Source organism: Neofelis nebulosa, chromosome 4 (assembly GCF_028018385.1).
Source record: "Neofelis nebulosa isolate mNeoNeb1 chromosome 4, mNeoNeb1.pri, whole genome shotgun sequence".
Taxonomy (NCBI): domain Eukaryota; kingdom Metazoa; phylum Chordata; class Mammalia; order Carnivora; family Felidae; genus Neofelis; species Neofelis nebulosa.
Window position 1 is genome coordinate 169,276,483 of NC_080785.1, and position 22,129 is coordinate 169,298,611.

The following is a 22,129-nucleotide window of genomic DNA, read 5'->3' on the forward strand; positions in this document are numbered from 1 at the left end:
CCAGGGCGGCACGCTGCATTCCTAACTCCTCCTAAGTTTCCCTCGTCCTGTTGGGGTGTTTCTCTTTGACGCGGATAATGAAGAGAAGCACGATTCCCAAATGAGCATGCGTGCGGCTGTTCCCGGCCCCGCAGGTAGGTCTATGAAGTTATAACAATCGTGCTGCTTCTCTACTCCCCGAGAGTCATGGGGAGGCCAAGGGAATTATGGGCTGGAGGCATGTTGCTTTCACTGGCCCCCAAGCTGATTTTCCCGTTCTGGACGTTTCACACACGTGGACTCACACCCGGTGTGGCCTTCGTGTCTGGTTCCCTCCCTGAGTTTTGTGTGTTCAGCCCTGCAGACGGCGGGTGTCCTCGCTCCTGCTCACGGGCCGAGTGGGCGGACAGTGTGTTGATCCATTCATCCATCCATGCACAGTCAGGCTGTTTCTACATCCCGTGAATTGTGAATCCTGCTGCTGTGAGCACGTCTGCGGATCTGAGCACCTGCCAGGGCCGGGCCGTGCGTCCAGGGGTGCTTGGCCTCCTTCTTGCAGTTTTGGTGGCCTCATCTGTGCAACAGCACCAAGCCTGGCACTTGCTTCACCCAACGTAAGATCGAGAGAGGTAGTCTTCCCACTGGCACACAGCAAGCACCCAAATGTGCCCGCCGGGGGCAGACACTTCGGGAAACCAGTTCTGTAAACCATTCATCAGAGTTACCGTATGACCCAGCAGTTCCGCTTCTAGGCATGTCCCCAAGAGAAACGACATATATCTGCACAAAACCGTTACAGGGATATTCTCAGCAGGAGGAATCACGACAACCGAAGATGGAAACAACCGAGATGCCCATCAAGGGACGGACGGTCAATGTGCCCATCGCGCACCAGCGCACGTCACTCGGTGTGTCCACGCACGCGCTCGTCCCACAGATAAACGTGTCCGCCGTGCACGCGCACGTCCCACGGCCGGCAACAGGAGCGAGGCGCCCACGCCCGCCGCCCCGCGCGGAAGGACCCTGAACACACGACGCTGAGGGAGGGAACCAGACACGAGAGGCCACACGGGGTGTGAGTCCGAGTGTGTGAAACGTCCAGAACAGGCTCATCCACGGACACGGGTGGGGGGGGGGGGGCTCGTGGGGGCTGGGGGGGGGAGGTGATAACTAATGGGGATGGTCTTTTGGGTGATGGAATGTTCTGGAATTAGACTATGGTGGTGGTTGTACATCTCTCTCAAAACCATTGAATTGCACACATTAAACAGGTGGACTGTGTAGCGTGTAGATAACATCCAGTAAAGCTGTTAAAAGGCACAAAACCAGCCCTGGTCTCTGAGCCTGTCTTCCCGCCCTAGCTGTCGGGGGAGGAACCAGGCAGGGCAGAGGTGGGCGGTGCTAGGGACCAGAGGGGCAACTGTGATGGAATCTAGCAGGCTGAGCTCCGTCCGGCGTCTCTGGCCACCTCCCGGGGAATTGGCGCGGCCAGGCCAGCCCCCTCGAGAGGGCAGTTAACTTTGTTCCCACGACAGCCACGTGGGTTGGGCGCCCTGCCCACTTTGGGCAGAAAAACCGGGACTCGGGTGCTTTGTTACGCAGCGAGGGGAGCCGGGACAGGACCCCCTGCCCACCCCGTGCTCTCCAGGCCTGGGGCGCGGGCAGGTTGAGGTCACGTACTTCCCGGGTCCAGTCAGACCATTGAGGACCTTTAGAGGCGCGGCGCCCTTTAAGAGGGGGTGTGGCCTCCTGACGAGCGGCGGGCCGGTGCCGGAGGAGGCCCGAAGTACGCGTCACGTGCCTGCTGGGCGGGACGGTGCTGCGACCGGAAGCGGAAGTGGGTTGTCGGCGGTGCTGGCGGCTCAGTGCGCGCGCCTGGGTCAGGCGGTAGTGCTTTCGGGGCATTAACGGGGAAACCGAGGCGGGGATGGAGTCGGATGCGGAAACCCCCTGGCCCCAAGTTGTCGGTCGCTGGAGGGCAGGGGCCCCCCCCCCCCACCCCCCCCCGCCCCCCCCCCGAAGCCAAGCGAGCCCAGCGGGGCGGGGCAGGGTGGGCTTCCCCGGGCACGGGGCTCCGGTGGGTGTGTAGGAGTTCACTGGACGGAGGAAGGGCCCAGGGAAAACGCCGAGAGGTAGACGCCCCCGTCAACTGCCTTTTCTCTCGCCTCCAGGGATGGGTTCCAAGGCCAAGAAGCGGGTGATACTGCCCACTCGCCCAGCGCCCCCCGCGGTGGAGCAGATCCTGGAGGACGTGCGGGGTGCGCCCCTCCGAGGACCCCGTTTCACCGCCCTGGCCCTGGAAGGTAGGGGAGCCCGGGCACGAGCGGAGGGGGGGGGTCGACCCTGAGACCCCAGCGGCAAGGGGCGGGGAGAAGCGCTGTGCAGCCGAGGAGGTTAGGAGCTTCGATTTCAGCGCGGTCCTTACGCTTTCTGAGCTTCCGCCGCACGTCTGTAAAGTGGGGCGCAGCTGCAGAGGGGCGTCTGGAACGGGGGTCCGCAGTCGGGTCCGCCGCCACATCCCGGTTGTCGCCTGTTCCGGTAAAAAGCCAGGGAGCTAGAAATGGATTTTTGGCTCAGCCCGCGGAGCGCGCGGACTCTGGACCTCAGGGTTGTGGGTTCCTGCCCCACGCCGGGTGTGGGGATTATTTAAAAGTAAAATCCTAAAATTAAAAACACGAACAAATGGATTTTTCAGTGGCGGTGGGGGAGAATACTCGGTGAGAAGGGGAATGGCTTGAAGTTGGGATTTCAGTGGCCGTGTCGTCGTCCTGGCACAGAGCCCGCTCGCTTAGCTGTGGCCCTGATGAGGTTCGTTTACTCACTCGTTCAACCTTCCCGAAGAAGGTACCGGCCTCGTGCCAGGTGCTGCTCTGGGCACTGGGTCAGGAGGTGAGCAAGGTCGAGGCCAGTGCCCGCCCTTGGGCTGGTCTAGTGGGAAGAGAATTCACCGTTAAGTCTTGTGAAGCCATAGATGGTGAGAAACGTTTTGGGATTTTTTTTTTTTTTTTTAAGTTTATTTACTTATTTTGAGAGAGGGAGGGAGGAAGAGAGAGGATTTTAAGCAGGTGCCGTGCTCAGCGCGGAGCCTGACGCGGGGCTGGAACTCTGGAACTGTGAGATCATGACCTGAGCTGAAATCAAGAGTTGGACGCTTGACCAACAGAGTCATCCACCCGCCCCTGCTTTGGGAATTAAAAAAAAAAATTAAGAAGTAGTAACAATTGGGTTCTTTGCTCCGTGTGGCCATGCTTCACGTGCTCGAGAACCACTCCTGGCTGGCGGCTGGTTCTGTATTGGACAGCTCACCTGCAGGGCTTTCCACCATCCAGAATGTTCTGGCAGGTGGGGCACAACTGGTGTTTATCCCCGTCCTGCAGCTGCTTCTCGGAAGGCTGCTTGAGCCCAGGGCCCCCAGCATCCTGACGGTGGGGAGACTGAGGCACGGGCTGCGTTTGGGCTCACTGAAGGGAGAGGGGCTCCCCCTGCTGGCGGGGCTCCTGTCTGAGGCAAGTGGGGAGCATCTGACACGTCTCTAGGGGACCTGAGCCCTGTGGAGTCTCTGCTGTGGCCGGGCGTGGGCTGTTTTAGGAAGCGGGGCCGCTGGGAAACGCGTGTCCCAATCCTCCCCCCAACCCCGAGGTCTTGAGAACAGGGAAAAGGTTGCAGGACGAGAGTGGGGTGGGAGCCAGCCTGGTCTGTGGCTCCATTGTGGCCCCCCCCTGCCCCCCTCTGCGGGCGGACATGGAGGCCGATCCCGGGCAGGGCCTCAGGACAGGGCTGTCCCGCCCCTTCTGTGATCCGTGCCCCCAGCCGGATCCTCTCCCTGTCGCTCCCTGACCGGGGTGCTGCGTGCTGTCCCCAGACTCCCCAGGCCTCTCCGGGAGGGCGGAGGACGCGGAGGCCCAGCGGCAGCAGCTTTACCAGCAGAGCCGCGCCTACGTAGCCATGAATCAGCGTCTGCAGCAGGCGGGCGATGGGCTGAAGCAGAAGCGTGAGGACCTGTGGCGGGCTGGCGAGGGGCTGGAGCGGGAAGTCCGGCTGCTGAAGCAGGGGGCGCCCCCAGGGGCCGTGGCCGCCTCCTTGGGCTGACTGGCCCGCCAGCTCGCCTTAGCGCACACCCCGGCAGGGCGCCGCGCGGCTCACCAGCACCTTTGGTCCCCCCCCCCCCCCCCCCCCGAGACACCTGACCCGGCACACCTCAGACGCGGGCCCCTGGGTCGCATGGCCTGGGCTCGCCCCGGGGCCCGGAGACCCCGGGGCCCACAGCCTGCGTGGGGGGTGACAGGCACAGCTGCCTCGCCGGGCGCGGGCCCCTTTCGAGGGGCGGGTCTGGGGCAGTGTGGGTGCCGCTCGCCCCGGCCGTGGAGCCCAGACCGGACTTCGTGCGGGGTCCCCAGCACCCGAGGGCCGGTCCGTCCAACCTCTCCTTGCCCCTGGCGACCCTGCTTCCCCGCGTCATCGCAAGGGAGATGGAACCCCGTGGAACCCCGGCTGCTTTCTGTCTCCGCCCATCTCCGTGTGAACTGCAGGGGCGGGGGGCAGGATTCCGGCAGAGCACCCCGTTCCCTCCAGACAGTGGCCGGCTGCTGGAAGAGCACTTGCCCAGCAGGGCCCGGACCGGAGACGGGGCCTCTGGTGGTGCCCCTACTGAGCACCCCGGTCCGAGGCCTGGGCGCTCCTGCGGGGCGGGTTACCCGTCGGGGTGCGGGACCCACCCCATCACGGGGGTGCCTGGCCTGGGCTCCCGGGAGGGGACAAGCCGGCCAGTCTCCCACCCGAGCCCTCGCTGGCTGCCTTCATCCTGGAAGGCTTCGTCTATGGGCAGGTGTATGGAACAGGAGCGGATCTTGAAAAGGGCTTTTCGCTCAAAAAGAGCAACTTTCAGAAAACCGGAGAGGAGGTGGCTGGCTGCAAGAGGCGTCCCAGAAGCCACGCTGCTCGTGGCTGCCCCTGTCCGGGGCTCCGTGGGAGCTCGGAAGTGCCACAGCAGGACCCTGACACGGGGGACCCCGAGCATCCCCGGAGGTGTTTCTCTTCCCCTGAAGAAGGGGAGCCTGCTTAAGCCTGAGAGGCCCCAAAACCAAGACCCAGAAAAGGGGGCCTCGGGGACGCTTGACCATCGCACGCCCGCCCCGCTGCTCACGGCACGCCCTTGGTGAGAAGTCCTTCCGCTTTCCCTGCCTGGCCTTGGTCTCCAGCGCTTCCTGACTCCGGGGTGCTGTCCACTCGGAGTCCCCTGGGGTCAGGCAGGGGCACACCCGCTGGCCTCCCGGTGCTGTCGACCTGGGACCCCGGGCCCACACTCAGGCTCTGCGTCCAGGGACCTGCCCAAAGGGGCATCTGCTTGCTCCCGGCAGAAGCCAGGCTGGGCCGTCACCCGGACCCCAGAAGGGGTGGGCAGGACAGAAGGCCCCGGAGTCCCCTCCTGGCCCCCGACCCCTTCCTCACCCACTTGGAAACGCAGCCACAAGCAGCAGAGCGCGATTCAACAGCTGTTTATTAAAGGTGCATGTGAGACGCCTGGTTCCGTGGCTTCCTCCCGCCAGACGCCGGCTGCGTGGTCAGTGGGGGTGGATGGGCTGTATTTACACGTGGCCTGTGGTGCTGCAGAGACCCGGGACGGAGACACGAAGGGATGAGCCGGGACAACCACGCTTGGGCTGTGGGGTGCCGTGGCCGCCAACCGGGAGGCCGGCGGGGGCGGCAGGGGTGAGGTAATGCTGCGCCAGCGGGTGCATCCGGCCGGCCCTGGGCCCGAAGTCACAGGCCTGGGGTCACAGTCGTCCCCCTCGGGCTCACCCCAGAGGCGGATGGGTCCTTGACGTGTCCCCTTGGCGGGTGGCCGGGTTGGTCCTTTGGGTCCTGAGACCTCAGGTCTTCAGCCCCCGACTCAGGTTGATTGTCCGCTGACCGCCAACCGCCGCCTCCAGAAATCTGTGCCGCCAGGGCCCCTGCGGCCCGCCCAGGCTGGATGATGAGGTGTGGCTGTGCCCCCAGTGCAGGGGGTTGGAAAAGGCAAAAGTGGCTGCCGGGCACGGATGGGGAGGGAGCGCCTGTGTGCTGGCCCGCGTGGGGCTGCCTTCCGGCCCCGCCCGTGGAGAGGCAGGCAGGGGGCGGCAGCGAGGTCTCTCCCCCAGTCTTGGTGGTCTCTCCACTCGCCCAAGAGGTAGCTCTGGGAGTTCTCCCCACGGCCCACGTGGGGAGACTGAGGCACAGAGCGGCGAAAGCAGTGCCCAGGGTCTCACAGTGCGTGGGTGCTCGAAGCCCCGGGCCCTGTGGCTGGACGAGCCGCTGGCGGGCCTGCTGCCGCCTCTCCCCTCCCGCCAGGCCACTTCGGGGAAGCCTGGCCCGCGGGGACTGGAAGCACAGACAGTATTTGGCAGTCCCCAAATCCACAAAGGAGCCGGCGACCCCCAGTCCGGGCCCTGCGGGTCTCTGACACACGCCTGCGTGGCCCGAGGGGCGGCCGAGGCCTTACGGCGGGCTCACGCCATTCCTGCCTGCCGGACGCTCAGGTTGGGCCCGGCTCGCGTCCCACGGGATGGGGCATCTGGGGTGCGATGCAGCGGGGTGCGTGTGGCATCGGGGTCAGCATGGCTCCCAGGGGCTCCCCGAGCCGAGGGTGGCGGCCACTGGAACCCCTTCTGGGTGACGGGGAGGGTCAGCGGTGCCCGCGGGCGGGGGCTCTCCGCTGCTCTTCAGAGAAGGGACTTGCGGCAGCCACGCTGTCTCCCCTGACGGCATCTGCCCCGGCGGGGGTGGCGCTCCGGCGGGGCGGCTGTCTCAGCAGATCCGCTCGCCAGGATCAGCTTCTCCCCGGGGGCCCCCGCGCCGCAGGAAAGAGGTCGCCGGCTCTCCCTGCAAGGAGGCGTTCTCGGGGCTGAGGCTGAACACGCGCGCACCCGGGGGCCCTGAGCTGCACGTGAGAGGGGAGAAGTGAGGCCTCGGGGCTCGCCGTCTCCCACCCGTCCCTCCCCGCCCCCGACCCGGGGCCGGCATCTCCCGCAGCTGTGCCGCCCCTGGCGCGAGGCCCGTGGGGCCCAGCGCTTCGTGCGTGGCGAAGGAGAATGGAATAGAGCAGCGCGGCGGCGGTGGCCTTTCGGGGGCGTCCCTCCACACGCTTCCTCCCGCCCGTGGCGGTCGCACGCCCCCGCCCCAGCCGAGCTGTCCGACCACACCGTTGACCGTCCCCACCGTCCGGGCACCAGTCTCTCCCTGCAGTTCCGGGCCGCCCGGCGGCGGGGCGCTCCCGGCTCGCTAGACGGCGCTGTCTGGGGCTCAGCCGCGCCCGCCCCCACACCCCCAGCTGGGGCTGAGGCGGCAAGCGAACCGGCAAAGCCATCATTAACCAATTACGGGGCCTCCGACGTTACAGGCTTCATCCCGGCGCGCGCGGGCGGGCGCCCGCTCGAGGGGGCCACCCTCCCCGCTCCGTCCCCCACCCCGGGCGGGTTGCCACTTCCCTGCACCTCCCGAAACGGGAGGGTCTTGCTGAAGCTCGGGGCCACGAGCACACTGCGCAGGGCAGCCCGAGCTGGGAGGGTGGTCTCTGCGTGGGGGCCAGGTTGGGACCGCAGCTCCGGCCCCCCGCCCCACCTCCTTCCAGAGCCCCCGCGGCGCGGAGCAAGCATCTGTGCGTGAGATGTGAGGCCGATTCAGGCTGCAGGGGGGCTCCAAGGGCAGGGGCTCTGGAGGGTAGATGGACCGTGGGACCACCCCCTGGGCAGCCAGGCCAGCCCTCGACCGGGAGAGGATGTTCTAGAAGGCCAGCCCCGGCCACTATTCCAGAAGGCTGGCGGGGGCAGCGGTGGGGGCTTTCTCTGCGGCCAAGTCGGCGGTGGCTGCCACCATGGGGCTGGGCACATAGTTGAAGGGGGGCACGCGGGCCGCGCGGCTGGGGGAGCCGTGCCGGCTGGTGGGAAAGCCTCCCACGGCCACCCCCAGGCCCTCATGGACGAAGGGGGCAGAGGTGGGCGCCTTGGGGGGGCAGGGCCCATCCACATCGCTGCCAGGGAAGGATGTGGGGCCGCCGCCCAGGGCCTGGGGGGGCCCCCTGGTCTCCAGGCTTGGAGACGTGCTGGAGTTGGTCTTGGAGGCAACGAAGTCCTCGGTCTGGACCACGGCGTCGCTGGTCTTGCGCTGCAGGGGCCCGCCGGGGCCCTCCTCGGGGGAGGCGCCCACCAGGGGCAGGGCGGTGGCGGGCAGCGTGCTCCGAAGGATGTGCGGAACATCCTCGTCCCGGATGCGACGCCACGTGGTGCCCGGGGCCGCCACCCTCGGGAGCGGCCGGGCCTCCCCGTCGCTGCTGCGGCGGGCGGCGTCGGCCGCGGGCCCCGGCAGCGCGCTGATGTGCGGCAGGGAGGCGTAGCGCTTGACGGCCTCGGGCCGGGCGGCCGGCGTGCGGACGGGCAGGCGGGACGGGCTTTCGGAGCTGGGGCGCCGCGGCGGCCGCTCGCCGGGGCTGGGCCTGGCTGCAGGGGGTCGTCGGGGGGCCGCCCGCAGCTCGTCGCAGCGCGAGGAGCACAGGAAGACCGCGGGCAGGGCGGGCCGACCGCGCCGGGGGGAGCCGCCCTGGGAGGTGGAGGTCGCGGCCTCGGGCGCGGCCACCTCTGAGCGGCGGCGGCGCGGCAGGCCCGCGGACTCCTTGACGAAGGTCAGCTGCCGCCGGAAGCCCGAGCGGTCGGAGGACTCGCTGCCACTGGAGCGGGCGGAGGCCACGCGCACCAGGCCCAGGCGGCCCCCTCGGGCACCCGGGCTTCCCTCGGCTCCTGCCCGGCCCCTGGGGCCCGGCTCCGGGGCTGCCCGGGCCAGGGCTGGCGGCCCCCGCCTGGCGGGCCTCTGCATGAAGGGGATCCGCACAGGTGACTTCTGCGTCTTGTGCTGCTTGGACAGTAGGGCCCGCGCGGGCGTCTGGGGCGCCAGAGACGCCCCGGGCCCAGGTAGGGGCCCCGCAGCCTGGGGGCCCGAGGGCGGCCTCCTGGGCGGGGGCTGGGAGGCCGGGGAGGCCGGGGAGGAGCCGGATGAGGGGGCCTTGGCCAGGCGGGCGGGCGGCGTGGCGCTCCGCTGCGGGGGGCTCAGTGCCGCCAGCTCCGAGATCTTGCCCGGCCGGTGTAGGCTTCGAGACCGCTGCTGCTGCTGCTGCTGCTGCCCGGGGCTGGGGGCTTTGGCCGGGGCTGCGGTCTGCGCAGGGGCTCCCACCTTCCTCGGTGCCACACGGGCGCCGGGGTTGCCTCTGGGCTGTGCCCGGGGGGCCGGGCTGGGCACATAGATCACGGTCCGTCCCCGGAGCACGGCCGGCACCCTGCACGCCGTCTTCTGAGCACCACGCAGCTTCTCGGGGCCACTGGGGCCGTGCTGGGCCTGGGTTGAGTCCCGCTTCTCCGGCCTCGGCCTCGCGGCACCGCCCGCCTGCAGCCGCTGTCCCTTCCTGTGCACCGGCGGCTGCAGGGTGGAGCCTGACAGCCCGGACTCCGACAGGATGGAGTCAGAGCCAGATGAGGCCTCGTGGGTGGCCGCGGCCGCCGCCTGGTGCAGCCATGTGACGATGGAGTTGGCGCCCTCTTGGATGGCGCGCCACTCGACGCTGTCCAGGTCGGAGGCCTGGTCTGAGCCCGCCGCCTCGTCACCGCGCTCCTGGGGCCGCTCCGCTGGCCGCTTGTCTGGCCGGGCAGCCTGGGGCTTGCGGCGCCGCGGGCCTGACGCCTGGAGCCGGCGCCCGGGCACGGCTGACCCGACACAGCGCCGGAGCGGCCCCGGCCCCGCCCGCGGGCTGGGGGCGCCGCTGCATCTGCCCCCCGGGCCCACGACTTTGGCGACGGCCGGCTCGGGAGCACGGGGCCGGCCGGCCGGCTGCTCAGGGGGCTCAGGCTCGCTGAGGGAGCTGGCGGAGGAGCTCAGGGAATAGCATGGCGGGGTCTCGTCGGCGATGAGGCTGGGCTGGGCGCGGGCAGCGGGCGGGGCCTTGGCCGCGGCCTTGGGTGTGGCCTGTGCGTCCTTCCTGCCGGCCAGGTGCTCTCTCTTCACGGCACGGGGGATGGCGGACGCCCGCCGCGGGGGCGCCGGCGCCACCGCCACCGCCCCGGACGGCTCTTCGTCGGAGTCGTTGTCGTAGAAGCAGTACACGGCCTCCTCGGTGGGCGTCGTGAGGCACAGCGACTGCGGTGCCCCGTCCCCACGTGCCTGGCCCGGGCGGGGGCCGTCTCTGTCCGCGCAGGCGCTCGAGGGCTGGCGGAGGGGCAGCTCCAGCCCCGCCCGGCTCGTGCCCGCCCCCCGGGCCTGCTCTGCGCTCCGGCCCCCGCCCCACGCCCCGTGGCGGTGCCCGGTGGCCTGCCTGGCGGCGGCCTCCCGACCTGCGGTCTTCCGGCCGGCTGCCTGCCCGGCGGGTGGGTCCCTGGGAGGTCCCTGCAGCGTCTCGTCGCCGAGCGAGGCGGCACTGGAGAAGGCGACCGGCGTGCCCTCGGCTGAGTCGGTGCATGAGTCGTCCCCCCGGGCGGGGGCGGGCACCAGCATGTACACAGGCACGGGCAGCGCGCGGCGGCCGGGCACCAGGGCCGAGGCCACCTTGCGGAGCCGGGCGGGCACGGCTGCCCCCAGGCACTCGCGCAGCAGCTGCAGCTCCTGGTCGGCGGCTGCCGGCCCCTCCAGGCACCCAGCGGCCTCGTCCCGCCGGCGGTGCCCCGCGAGGTGCGGGCCGGGGCCGGGGCCGGGCCCGGGGCCGCCGCGATCCGGGCAGGCGGGGGGCAGCAGCCGCAGCTCCACGTCCTTCTGCACGTAGTGCTCGTGCAGGGCCAGCGCGCTGAGGCTCGAGGCGCACGAGAAGTTCTCGTCCGGCTTCTCCACCGTGAAGCGGACGCTGCCGGCATCGAGCTCCGACGGCAGCCGGCAGCGCTCCCGGCGGTCGGCGATGTCCAGGAATCGCTTCACGTAGCTCTCCCACTGCAAGCTGAACTGGGTGCTCTCGCGCTCGCCGGGGGGCGCAGGGGCCAGCGGGGGCGTCTTGCTGCGGCTGGGCGGCACGGTCTGCCCGGGGCTGTCGGGCAGCTCGCTGGGGCTGACCGTGCCGCTGCCCAGCCCGCTGCACGGGTCGCTGGGGACGGAGCTGGCGATGGACGGGCTCTCGAAACTGCTCAAGGAGCTCACGGAGCTGCAGCGGCTCAGCACCAGCGGCGTCTCCTGCACGCAGTTCTCCGAGGAGCTGGACGGCGTGGTGTCCTCCGCCCCCAGGCCGCGGCCCCGGTGCGGCGCCGGGATGGCCACGGGCAGGGAGGCGGCCCCGGGCCCGAGCCAGGCTCCGTCCAGGTCCGCCTTGCCGGGTCCCGCCTCCTCCAGGGCCTCCAGGGACGAGTCGCTGTCCAGGTCCCCGGCCTCACTGGGGCCGGGGCGGCCGGCCGAGGACAGCGAGGACAGAGAGCTGCAGCGGGACAGGCGGAGGGGCGCCGTCTCTGCCGCCGGCTTCTCGGGCAGCTGGCTCAGGCCCTCCGTGGGCGGCCAGGCCTGCTTCCGGGCCCCGGCGGCCAGGGGCCCCGCGCCCGCGCCCGCCCCTGCCCTGGGGTGGCCCTCGAAGAGCGGCACGTGCTGGTAGGTGGGCGACAGCTTGATGGTGCGCACGCAGGCGTCGGCCGCAGAGCCGTCCCTCCCGCCCGGCTCCCGGCCGCCCGGCAGGCTGAGGTCCAGCCGGCTGGGCCGCGCCTGGCTGCACGGGGCCCCCTCGTGGTGCTCGGCCAGCACGGCCAGCGGGCAGGGCCTCGTGTGCTCGCGGGGACAGCGCCCGTCACCGGCGCTGCTGCCGCTGTTGAGACTGTCGTTGGACAGGCTGGCGTGGGCGGCCTGGAGCCGCAGCAGCGGGTGGGCCCGGCCGCCGGCCTCCTGCCGCCTGCCCTCCGGCCGCCGGCAAGGGGAGCAGGACTGGGCGCGGCCCTCCCGCGGGGCCTCCTGCCCGGGGTCCCCGGAGCTGAGGCTGAAGCTGTCGTCGGACGAGGTGTGCAGGGCCGAGATGTCCTCCACCAGCCGGTCGATCCGCGCCACCGCCAGCGCCAGCTTGGCCTTGGCCCTGGCCGCCACGGCCGCCTCCCCGCCGGCCTCCTTCTCCGCCTCCGGGCCGCTGCGGCGGGCGGGCGGGGCGCGGGCCAGAGCCTGCCCCTGCAGGAAGGGGCTGCCCAGGAAGAGGGACAGCACGGCGGGGCTGGCGGGCTCGGCGGTCGAGGCGGCGGCAGCCAGGGAGGGCGCCTCGTCGTCGTCGAAGCAGCCGGAGTCGGAGGCGTAGTCCCGGGCCAGCCCGTCCAGGTGCCGCAGGGGCGGCAGCGGCTTCTTGGAGGCGGCCTCGGCCTCGGCCTCGGGCAGGCCCTGCTTCTCCAGGTGGCCGAGCGCCTGGGCCAGATGCCGCGTGTCCAGCTCGGCCTCCAGCGCCCGCTGCTTCCTCACGTACAGACTGGGTGCGCACGCGCCGGGGGACACGGCGGTGGCCGTCGCCTGGTACTTGGCGGGCCGGTGGGCCAGCAGGTTGCGCAGGGCCGCGGCGCTGCCCATGGCGATCATCTTGTGCTTGGAGTGCACCAGGTTCCGCAGCATGCCCACGGCCCCCAGGTCCCACAGCAGCTCCTGGTCGCGCGGGCTGCGGGCCGACAGGTTCCAGAGCGTGCCGCACGCGTTGCTCACGATGGTCAGGCTGTGGGACGTCAGGTGCTGCAGCAGCGTCTGCAGACAGTTGTGGTCCCGCAGCACCTGCCTGCGGCACGAGGGGGCGTCAGGCCTGCGCCCACCCCCCCCACCCCCGCCCCGCCCCCGCAAATGCGAGTCCGGGGCTCCCCAGGCGACTGTGCGTTTCAGGACACCGAATAAATACGTGGTGCGACAGCATATAGTGAAATGATAATACTTTCTTCTAGGGGCGCAGGGGGGCTCGGTCAGGTAGGTGTCCGACTGTTGATTTGGGCTCAGGTCACGGTCTCCCGTTTCATGCGTTCGAACCCAGGGTCGGGCTCTGCGCTGGTAGCACGGAGCCTTCTTGGGACTCTCTCTCTCCCTCTCTCTCTGCCCCTCCCCGCTCACATGCACTCCCTCAAAATAAATAAATAGAGGGGCACCCGGGTGGCCCAGTCGGTTAAGCATCCGACTTCAGCCTGGGTCATGATCTCACAGTTCGTGGGTTCGAGCCCCACATCGGGCTCTGTGCTGACAGCTCAGAGCCTGGGGCCTGCTTCGGATTCTATGTCTCCCTCTCTCTCTCTCTCTGCCCCACCCCTGCCTGTGCTCTCTCTCTGTCTTTCAAAAATGAATAAACATTAAAAAAATAACATTTAAAAAATAAATAAGTAGACATTTTAAAAAATACTTTTTTTAAAGTGAACTTCAGTTTGACTTTACCTCATTTTAGCACAACTACATCTCACGATATTTGGGGTATACTTACGCTGAAGATAAGTTTTATCTGTTTTTAAAAATATCAGAGTGCCTGGCTGGCTCAGCGTGGTGAGTTTGAGCCTCATACTGGGTGTAGAGACTACTTAAAAATAAAATCTTTTAAGAAAAAAACCCCTAAGCATTGTTAATTATTAGTATTACTTAGTAAATAAGTGTTTTATTGATTTGATAAATAAAATCTTTAGCACAAGTAGAGGCCATGCAATATTTGGGATATACTTATATTAAAAATTAATGTTTTGTGTTTTCTTACGTTAAAAGCATTACTGATTATCATCCAATAAACAATACTTTATTTTTTTTTAATTTTTTTTTTTTTTTAACATTTATTCTCTTTTGAGAAACAGAGAGACAGAGTGAGAGTGGAGGAGGGGCAGAGAGAGAGAGAGGGAGACACAGAATCCGAAGCAGGCTCCATCCATGCTCCGAGCTGTCCGCACAGAGCCCGACGCGGGGCTCGAACCCACGGGCCGCGAGATCATGACCTGAGCCGAAGTCGGACGCTCAACCGACTGAGCCCCCCAGGCGCCCCTAAACAATACTTTATTTTCGTAAAGAACAAGCATTCAGTCCGTTAAGCGTCCGACTCTTGCTCTCAGCTTGGGTCATGGTCTCATGTTCGTGGGTTTGGGTCCCACATTGGGCTCTGCCCTGTCGGTGCGGAGCTTGCTTGGAATTCTGTCTCTCTCCCTCTCTGCCTCTCCCCTGCTTGCACTTTCTCTCTCTTGCAAAATTAATAAATATTTTAAAAAGAGGTTTTAATATTACTCAGTAAAGATTCTAAAAAATTTTTTTTTTTTTTCAACGTTTTTTATTTATTTTTGGGACAGAGAGAGACAGAGCATGAATGGGGGAGGGGCAGAGAGAGAGGGAGACACAGAATCGGAAACAGGCTCTGAGCCATCAGCCCAGAGCCTGACGCGGGGCTCGAACTCACGGACCGCGAGATCGTGACCTGGCTGAAGTCGGACGCTTAACCGACTGCGCCACCCAGGCGCCCCTACTCAGTAAAGATTCTAATAAAGAACAAGTATTTATTAAGATTATCTAAAAAATCATACATTTTATTTTTATTTTACTTTGAAACGTTTATTTATTTTGAGAGAGCACCTGTATGTGTGTGCACAGGGAAGGGGCAGAGAGAGACGGGGAACCCCAAGCAGGTGCCGTGCTCAGCACAGAGCCCGATGTGGGACTCGATTTCCCGAACTGTGAGATCACGACCTGAGCCCAGATTAAGAGTCAGACGCTTAAATGGCTGAGCCACCCAGGCGCCCCCATGTTTTCATTTTCATAAGTTAACTAAACGTTAATTATATGAGTACACCCCACACAAAATTTGGGGTATACTTATGTTAAAAAAAAAAAAAAAAAAACAACACTTAGTCTCCAGGGACAAATCGGGACCATTCATTTCACAGCACAATCAGGGCTTGTCCTCGGTTCCCAGCAGAGTGGGATCTGCCAGCCCCACCCCGGTCTGCGCCTGGGGCCCAGCTTCCCCCGGTGCCCACCCCCCCACCCCACTCCCGTCCCAGAGCCCCGGCGGGGGGAGGGGGGGCGACCTGTAGTCCTCCCGCGTGGCGATGAGGCTGGACACGTTGCGCAGGATGCCGCCGCCACTCTCGATGACGGCCAGCGAGTTGCTCTGGCACTTGTAGGTCAGCGTCCTCACCAGGAAGCCCAGGGCGCCGTCCACCTGGCAGATGGCCGCCTTGTTCTCCGTGCTGTGCGCCGACAGGTTCCACAGGGCGCTGAGCACACTCTTCAGGGTGGACTCCTGGGCGCCGAGCGGGGCGGGGGGCGGGGGGCGGGGGGTGAGCGGCGGGGGCCCAGCGAGCCCGGCGCACCCGCCTCTCCCGCCCCTCCCGCCCCCCACCATCGAGCCGCGGACCCAGACACGCCTTCGAGTGCGAGCGAGAAGCAATCACGTTGACCGTCACGCGGTTCTCGAGACGCGGGGCCGGCGGCCCCACGGCTGGGCCACCCGCTCCGCAGCGCTCGGTCCGGCCGGGCCCACCCCACGCCCGGGCGCGTCCCCGCCCCCCCCTCCCCCCCACGCACGCGTCCCCGCCCCGCCCCCGTGCCCACCTTGGAGGCTCGAAGGACGCACCGCATCAGGGCGGTCATGCTGCCCACCTCCCTCAGCACCTTCTTGCTGTGGATGTCGGCCCGCCAGGACAGGTTGCGCAGGATGCTGGACACAACCTGGGGCGGGGCGGAGCGGGCGCGGTGGACCTGGGGCCCCGGCTCCCCGGGCGGCCGGCCCCGATCGCATCCTCACCCCTGCGCCAGGCGGGGGCGCCCACCACGGGAGCCCGGTCACACCCAGAGGGGAGGGGACTTGGCCGGCGGAAAGGCCTCGGGCGGTGAGCCGCCCTGTGGGCCTCCCCCCGCCCCCCCCACCCCCGCCACGCCGCCCCCCACCCCCGCACCTGGTGCAGCTCCTCGCTCTCAGAAGCCAGCTGGGCCACGATGGCCTCCATGCAGCCCCGGCGGGCACACAGCGCGGCCTGTTGACGTGACGGAGGAAAGTCGCGCCACAGCGGGCAGGGGAAGGGGGGGGGGGGCAAGAGGTAGACCTACTGTGTGCAAGGGCCCAAGCCCCGCCCCTCCTCACCCAGCGGCTCCAAGGAGGAAAGAGGCTCAGGGCGGCGCCGACGCCACCCAGCTTCCCCCAGCCCCGAGCGTGGCGGCCCCGCTGGCCGCGTTCGGACACCAGCCTTCTGGGCCTCCGCCTGGAAGTCGGGGACAACTGTCTCCCCCCTCAGGACCGTTTCAAGGCGGGCATGAGGTCGAGGCAGGCCCGGGCCTGGAGCGCGCTGACCCTGCCCGCCCTCCGGCCGGCCCCAGACACCTTGTTGGCGACGTCTCCAAAGGTGAGGTTGGTGAGGGTCATGCCGGCGTATCGACGGAGGGCGAGGTTCAGCGGGTCCCGGGTCATTCTGTGCATCTCGTAGTCAACTTGCAGTAACTCTGCCACGGCCTGCAGCCCACCTGCAGGGGTGCGGAAGGGGCACGGTGAGCCCCGCTCCCCCCCCCAAGCCCGCCTGCCCTCTGCCCCGCCTGGCCTCGGCCTGTGAGCGCCCCCTGCCAGGACGCCCTCGGCCCCTCCCCGCCCCACCCCCGCCCTCGGCAGGTCTACCTGTGCAGCCGGCTCCGAGGGTTCTGCCCCAGTACCGGGCCTTCGCACAGCTGTTCCCTCGGCCCGGAACGCTCTTCCCTATTTGCCCAGACTCCTGCCTGTACTCCCAGCGCCCGAGTCACGCAGCCGCTTTCTCAAGGACGCCCTCCAGCACCCCCCGTGAGAATTCCCTCAGGACCATTAGAGCAGGAGCCACTGAGGACAGGGTCTGCACGGCTCGAGCCCAGGAGCCACCGGCGGGGGGCCAGCGTGCCCAGCGTAGGGACGGGCGGACGGCCCTGGGAGAGACGGCGGCAGGCAGAGAAGGGGCAGTCGCGGCACAGACTCAAGAAGCTTCTCCCTCTTCACGCAGCAAACGTGCGGGAGGCAACGTGCTCATCCCCGGGCCCGGGGCAGGCCGGCCGGGCACCCTCTGGGGACGTCAGCGGCCCGCGTGCACCTGAACACCCCGTCAACAGGCCACGTGCTCCGGCGCCACGGTCACAACAACCCGGGTGTCCGCCAGGGGACCAACCCGAGACCACAGTGTCCTGCCACTGGGCAGCGGTGCTCAACCGTGACCAGGAGCCCTGCCACCTGCCGCCACACCTTGTGGGCACACCTTGGACACATTCTGCCCGAGTTTACTCGTGTGACAGAAGGCCGACACAGGAGGACACGTCCTGTGACCCCACGCACAGGGGGTCCCCAGAGGAGTCCCGTCCACAGAGACAGAGAGAGTAGACGGTGGGAGCCAGGGGTGGGGGGGACTCAGTGTTTCATGGGACAGAGTCTCGGTCCGGGGAGATGGAAAGTTCTGGAGACGGGTGGCGGGGGCGGGTGCAGAACAGCGTGAGTGCCTGATGCCGCTGAGCTGTGCGCTTAGAGACGGTTACGATGGTGAATTTTAGGCTGTGTGTATGTTACCACAATTTAACTTTCTTAAGTAGGCTCCACACCCGATGTGGGGCTCGAACTCACAACCCTGAGATGAAGAGTCACGCGCCTTTCCAATGGAGCTGGCCTGACATCCCTAAAAAATTTGTGATGCGTAATTGTAAGTTATTACAGGGGACGCTTCTCAGGCCTTCAATGCTCCATAACGTGGAATTCTCCACTGCTGGAAACCCGCAGGACAGAAGCAAACAGGAGGAGGGAGAAAGGACTGCGAACTCGGCCGTGGGTGGGGTGCTTGTGCTGGGAGTGGGGGACCCCCCTGCTAGGGGGCCTCGGCGGACAACAGCGGCATGCAAGTGTTTTGGCCTCGGACCCCTGCATCCTCTGAACTTTTCTGAGGACCCCCAGAGAGATTCTGTTCCTGTGGGTGAGAGCTGTTCCATGCTAGAAATTAAAATGAAGCGTTGGGGGGGCGCCTGGGTGGCGCAGTCGGTTAAGCGTCCGACTTCAGCCAGGTCACGATCTCGCGGTCCGTGAGTTCGAGCCCCGCGTCAGGCTCTGGGCCGATGGCTCGGAGCCTGGAGCCTGTTTCCGATTCTGTGTCTCCCTCTTTCTCTGCCCCTCCCCCGTTCATGCTCTGTCTCTCTCTGTCCCAAAAATAAATAAAAAACGTTGAGAAAAAAAAAAAAATTTTAAAATGAAGCGTTGGGGAGCAGCCTGGGGAGCTCAGTCGGTTAGGGGTCTGATTTTGGCTCAGGTCATGATCTCACGGTTTGTGGGTTTGAGCCCTGTGTCGGGCTCTGTGCTGACAGCTCAGAGCCTGGGGCCTGCTTCGGATTCCGTTTCTCCCTCTCTCCGCCCCTCCCCTGCTCACTCTCTGTCTCTGTCTCGCTCTGTTTCTGTCTCTGTCTCTCTCTCAAAAATAAACACTTTAAAAAGGTTTTTTTTATTAAAAAATAAAAAGAAGAAGCCTTTTAAACCCCAGAACGTACAGCCCAGTGGTCCTCAGAGTAGGAGCATCTGGAAACCCCGCCGAACGCACGCACGCACGAGAAAAAACGGGGGTGGCAAGGGCAAAAACAATTGCGACCTTGTGGACCTCTGAGAAGGATCTCAGGAACCCCCAGGGGTCCCTGTGGGCCACACTCTGAGAACCGGTTTTATATGAAATTCCACCTGTTCATAGTACAAACGTTCACGGTCAGAAGGAGACAATGAAAACTGAAATCCTCCTTTTCCTGCCTGGCATCGGCTGGGGGAAGTGTAGCCCAGGGCCACTCCATTCTGTCTACACTGCATTCTGGGCACGTGTGTGCACGTGCATTGTGTAGAGAAGAGACCTTACCACCTCCTCCACTTGTAAGTCACACGAGGACTTACACGACAACAGGACTTACTGTTGGACACAGGCCGTTTCCGGATCGGGGGGGTCACACGGGTTGCTTGCTGCCCGCCTGCCTTCCTATTTCTGTGTCTCTTGCTTTGTAAATCCGGCCACGGGGCGCAGGGGTGCCCCAAAGGTGTGCACACTCCTAAAGAACCCACTGGTGCCAAAGCCCCTCACCACGTGCCCCCCCCTCACCAGGGCCGCGAGCCCCCCCCCTCCACGCAGCCAAACCACACGGGACCTGACCCAACCTTGGGGCGCTCTGACCACCGGCTGGGTGAGAAGCCGTGTGTTTTGTAATCCTTACAGCCAAACTCAGCATATGGATGTGATGTTTGGCCTTTGCTATTTCTTTTTTCCGTGTTTTGATGACTTTTATATGGAAAAAGAGGATACTCGTAATGCCCCCGAACCTGAAACTTCACAAGGTCGAGCCCCCACCCCCACCCCCCCCACCCCGTCCCCAGCCCCTCCACTCAACACCGAGGCACCGGGGCCCTCCTGCGGGAGGCGAGGGGGCACTCACCCAGCTCGTTCATGGCTCGGCGGTATTCCTCGTCAAAAGACAGCTTCATCACGGCACAGGTGGCCTGGCAGATCTGGGGCTCGATGGGGACGGGAGCTGTGGGCCAGGGGACCAGGTCAGCGCCCTCCCACTGCCGGTGGGTTTCTGCATCCCTGCGAGACCCCAGGCCTTTTCAAAGGGCTGCGCGCCGGGCTCGCAGAGCGCAGAGCGGTGGGGCTCCTTCCCACGCCTCCCGCCAACCCACGCAGGGGGTCCTCAGCCAGGACGGCCAAGGGAGGGGGAGGTGACGCCTGCGGCTTTTGTCCTAAGGTAACTGCAATCGGCTGCAAACACCGGGAACCTCACACTCTGTTCTCTGGGGACCCACGACCTATCCCTGCATCCGGCGGCGGTTTCCTGAGCACCCACCCCGTGTCACCAGGTGTCGGGGGCCACCCCTGTGCCCATCCGCCAAGACAACGTTCCCACAAGCCTCGCCGGCGCAGGCCACCGAGAAGGGGCCCGGCGGCGGCCCCCCGTCGCTGGCTCACCGCCGCTGGCGCCGCCTCCCTCGGCGCCGTCCCTGGCCTGCAGCCAGTCCCAGCAGGTCTCACAATAGGCCCGGATCTGCTCCAGCACGTGCAGGACGCGCATCTCCTTGCGCGCCAGGCCCTGGTCAGGTTGCGAGAAGACGATGTTGTGCAGCGCCGCGTTGGCGCGCATGCGTGCGTCCTTGGCGCCCGTCGCCCCGGCGCTTCCGTCGCGACCCCCAGCGCCGGCCTCGGTGCCGTGCAGGATCTGCAGCAGCAGCGGCAGGCACCCCGAGCGGCGCATGGCCACGCAGCTCTCCGGCGAGCTGGACATGGCCAGCAGGGTGCGCGCCGTGTCCTCCTGGTCACGCGTGGCCAGCATGGACAGCAGCCAGAAGACCACCTCCACCTACGAGGGGCGGCGGACGGGGGGGTCAAGGGGGGCGGTGAACCACGCCCGGCTCACCTGGCCCCAGCCAGTCCCCGAACCCCCGGTGGGCCGCCCAGACACAGTGAGCGTCTTGTGACCCCAGCCCAGGACCGTCACGTGCTCACCCCCGACACCCTCACCCTGCATCTTCCTGTGGGCAGTGGCACACACCTGGGGAGGGCACTGGGGCGCCCCCGGTTGAGGAGGGCCAAGTTGACTGTCCTCCTCACGGGGTACTCCCGTGGGTGACCTCCTACGTCTACGTCTAGGGTGCCGTCCCCACACACAGGACAGCTGTCCCCAGCCTCAGCACACACCCCACCCCAGGGTGGCCCTTCCACACCTGGGGCCGCTTTATGGAGGCGGCGGAGGGAAGGCCCCCCCACATCGGACAGAGAGGCAGGACCCAGGTTTCCATGCACCTCAACCCAGCTGGCCATCTGCACCCCTTGCCTCAACCCACCGGCCTCCTCCCCCACCAACCTGGACGCCCCCTCACCTTGCTGTTGCCGGGCTGAGGGACACCATCCTCAGGGTGTGTGGGGACTTCGGTCTCTGGATCCTCGTCCACCGGCACCGACTTCACCGCCAGCAGGGCCTGTGCGGAGAGCGCCAGACCTGCGGGCTCTGTTGGGGAGCACCCCACAAAGCGCCCAGGCTGCCAATGCCGGCCACACCCCCGTGACGATGTGGGTGGGGGCTGCAGGCCATTCCTGGACCGGGCAGAGCCCTAGCGGTCTCTTCACTGCCTAGACCCGTCACCACCCCAGGACCCTGGCGCCACCCCTCCCAGTACCTGGGGCTCTGTCTGTTGCACCCGGTCCTGTGCGGACAGCAGCTCCTGATCGATTTGCTCCAAGCGAGAAGCGCGGATCTGAGCCAAGAGAAAGATGCGCGCTGGGGCTGACCCCGCCCCCCGGGTCTGACTCCGCCCACTCCCGTATGACCCCACCCACTTCTCCGTCAGCATTCTGCTTCTGCCCCACCCTGGCCCCACCCCCATTCCTCTATATGGTCCCGCCCACCGTAAACACCGTGGCTGCCGTATCTGACTCCGCCCACGACCCCGCCCCACCCAGGCGCTGGCTCCACCCACTCTCTTGCTTGACCCCGCCCCACCCTTCCGGACCCGCCCGCTCCCTGATCTCGTCCGGCCCACGGACCGCGGCCCAGGGCTGGCTCATACTCGGTTCCGCCCACTGGCCGTCCCCTAACCCCCACAGTTCTCGGACCCTGCCCTCGGGGCCCGGCTCCGCCCTTCGCTCCCTCTGGCCCCACCCACAAAGGGCTCTACCCCCCCTGGCTCCGCCTCCCGGTCCAGACCCCTCCCACAGCAGTCCCTGCGCTCCGCCCAGTGACGCGCTCTTGCCCGGAAGAGGCTCCAGCGCCCCGCCGCGCCCGCCGCCTCACCTGCGCGCGCTGCACCATCTCGTCCGAGGTGCCGAAGCGCTCTTCCATCAGCGAGCGGATGTGCTGGGCCTCGAACTCCAGCTGCTGCCGGATCAGGTCCATCTGCATCGAGAACTGCTGGGAGGGGCGGGCGGGCCGCGGTGAGGGGGCGCCCGGGCCCGAGCCCCTTCCCCCCCGCGCCGTCCCCCGCGCGCTCACCGTCTCCACGTGCGGGAGCTCGTCCAGGCGCTTGGACAGGCCCTGCAGCTGTGAGTAATACCAGAGCTTCTCCTTCTCCTCCTTCTCGATCTCGTTCAACAGGAAGCACCTGGGGAGGGGGCGGGCAGTCGGTGGGCGCAGGCTCGCAGGGCGGGAGCCGTCCTGCGTGTGTTGTTTATTTTGATTTGTGTGATCGCTTGTTGGGCGCTGTGTGCCAAGTCGAACGGCGTGGCAAAGGCTCGCCCTTGGC

At 66.5% G+C, this 22,129-nt stretch overlaps 2 protein-coding genes and 1 long non-coding RNA gene across 8 annotated transcripts in view; 2 read left to right on the forward strand and 1 right to left on the reverse strand.

Moving 5' to 3' along the window:
• Nucleotides 1–55: 55 nt before the first annotated feature.
• C4H19orf25 (chromosome 4 C19orf25 homolog) lies at nucleotides 56–5,496 on the forward strand. Of its 3 annotated transcripts, none has more exons than XM_058728537.1 (3): nucleotides 56–1,054; nucleotides 2,151–2,282; nucleotides 3,842–5,496. In XM_058728537.1, the coding sequence occupies exons 2-3, from the start codon at nucleotides 2,153–2,155 to the stop codon at nucleotides 4,066–4,068; spliced, it is 357 nt and encodes a 118-aa protein (XP_058584520.1). In that variant the 5' UTR covers nucleotides 56–1,054; nucleotides 2,151–2,152; the 3' UTR covers nucleotides 4,069–5,496. The 3 variants fall into 3 exon arrangements, with proteins under 3 accessions (XP_058584520.1, XP_058584518.1, XP_058584519.1); XM_058728535.1 differs by lacking the exon at nucleotides 56–1,054 and adding an exon at nucleotides 1,730–1,858; XM_058728536.1 differs by lacking the exon at nucleotides 56–1,054 and adding an exon at nucleotides 1,731–1,866.
• The window catches only part of APC2 (APC regulator of WNT signaling pathway 2), a 24,212-nt gene continuing 7,541 nt past the window's right edge, over nucleotides 5,459–22,129 (reverse strand). For 3 of the 4 annotated variants that reach the window (XM_058728477.1, XM_058728475.1, XM_058728478.1), the window contains exons 5-15: nucleotides 21,880–21,988; nucleotides 21,682–21,798; nucleotides 21,068–21,145; nucleotides 20,771–20,869; nucleotides 19,863–20,250; nucleotides 19,333–19,428; nucleotides 16,256–16,395; nucleotides 15,834–15,911; nucleotides 15,490–15,606; nucleotides 14,964–15,178; nucleotides 5,459–12,703 (exon numbers count right to left, since the gene is read on the reverse strand). In XM_058728477.1, the coding sequence (XP_058584460.1) occupies nucleotides 7,759–12,703; nucleotides 14,964–15,178; nucleotides 15,490–15,606; nucleotides 15,834–15,911; nucleotides 16,256–16,395; nucleotides 19,333–19,428; nucleotides 19,863–20,250; nucleotides 20,771–20,869; nucleotides 21,068–21,145; nucleotides 21,682–21,798; nucleotides 21,880–21,988 (6,382 nt within the window). In that variant the 3' untranslated portion in view covers nucleotides 5,459–7,758. The remainder of the gene's footprint in view (nucleotides 12,704–14,963; nucleotides 15,179–15,489; nucleotides 15,607–15,833; nucleotides 15,912–16,255; nucleotides 16,396–19,332; nucleotides 19,429–19,862; nucleotides 20,251–20,770; nucleotides 20,870–21,067; nucleotides 21,146–21,681; nucleotides 21,799–21,879; nucleotides 21,989–22,129) is intronic. The other variant, XM_058728476.1, reaches the window with a different exon arrangement.
• Nucleotides 16,475–17,890, forward strand: LOC131510886 (uncharacterized). Its single transcript, XR_009261225.1, has 2 exons — nucleotides 16,475–16,801; nucleotides 16,896–17,890. It is a non-coding gene; the product is annotated as an uncharacterized LOC131510886 (long non-coding RNA).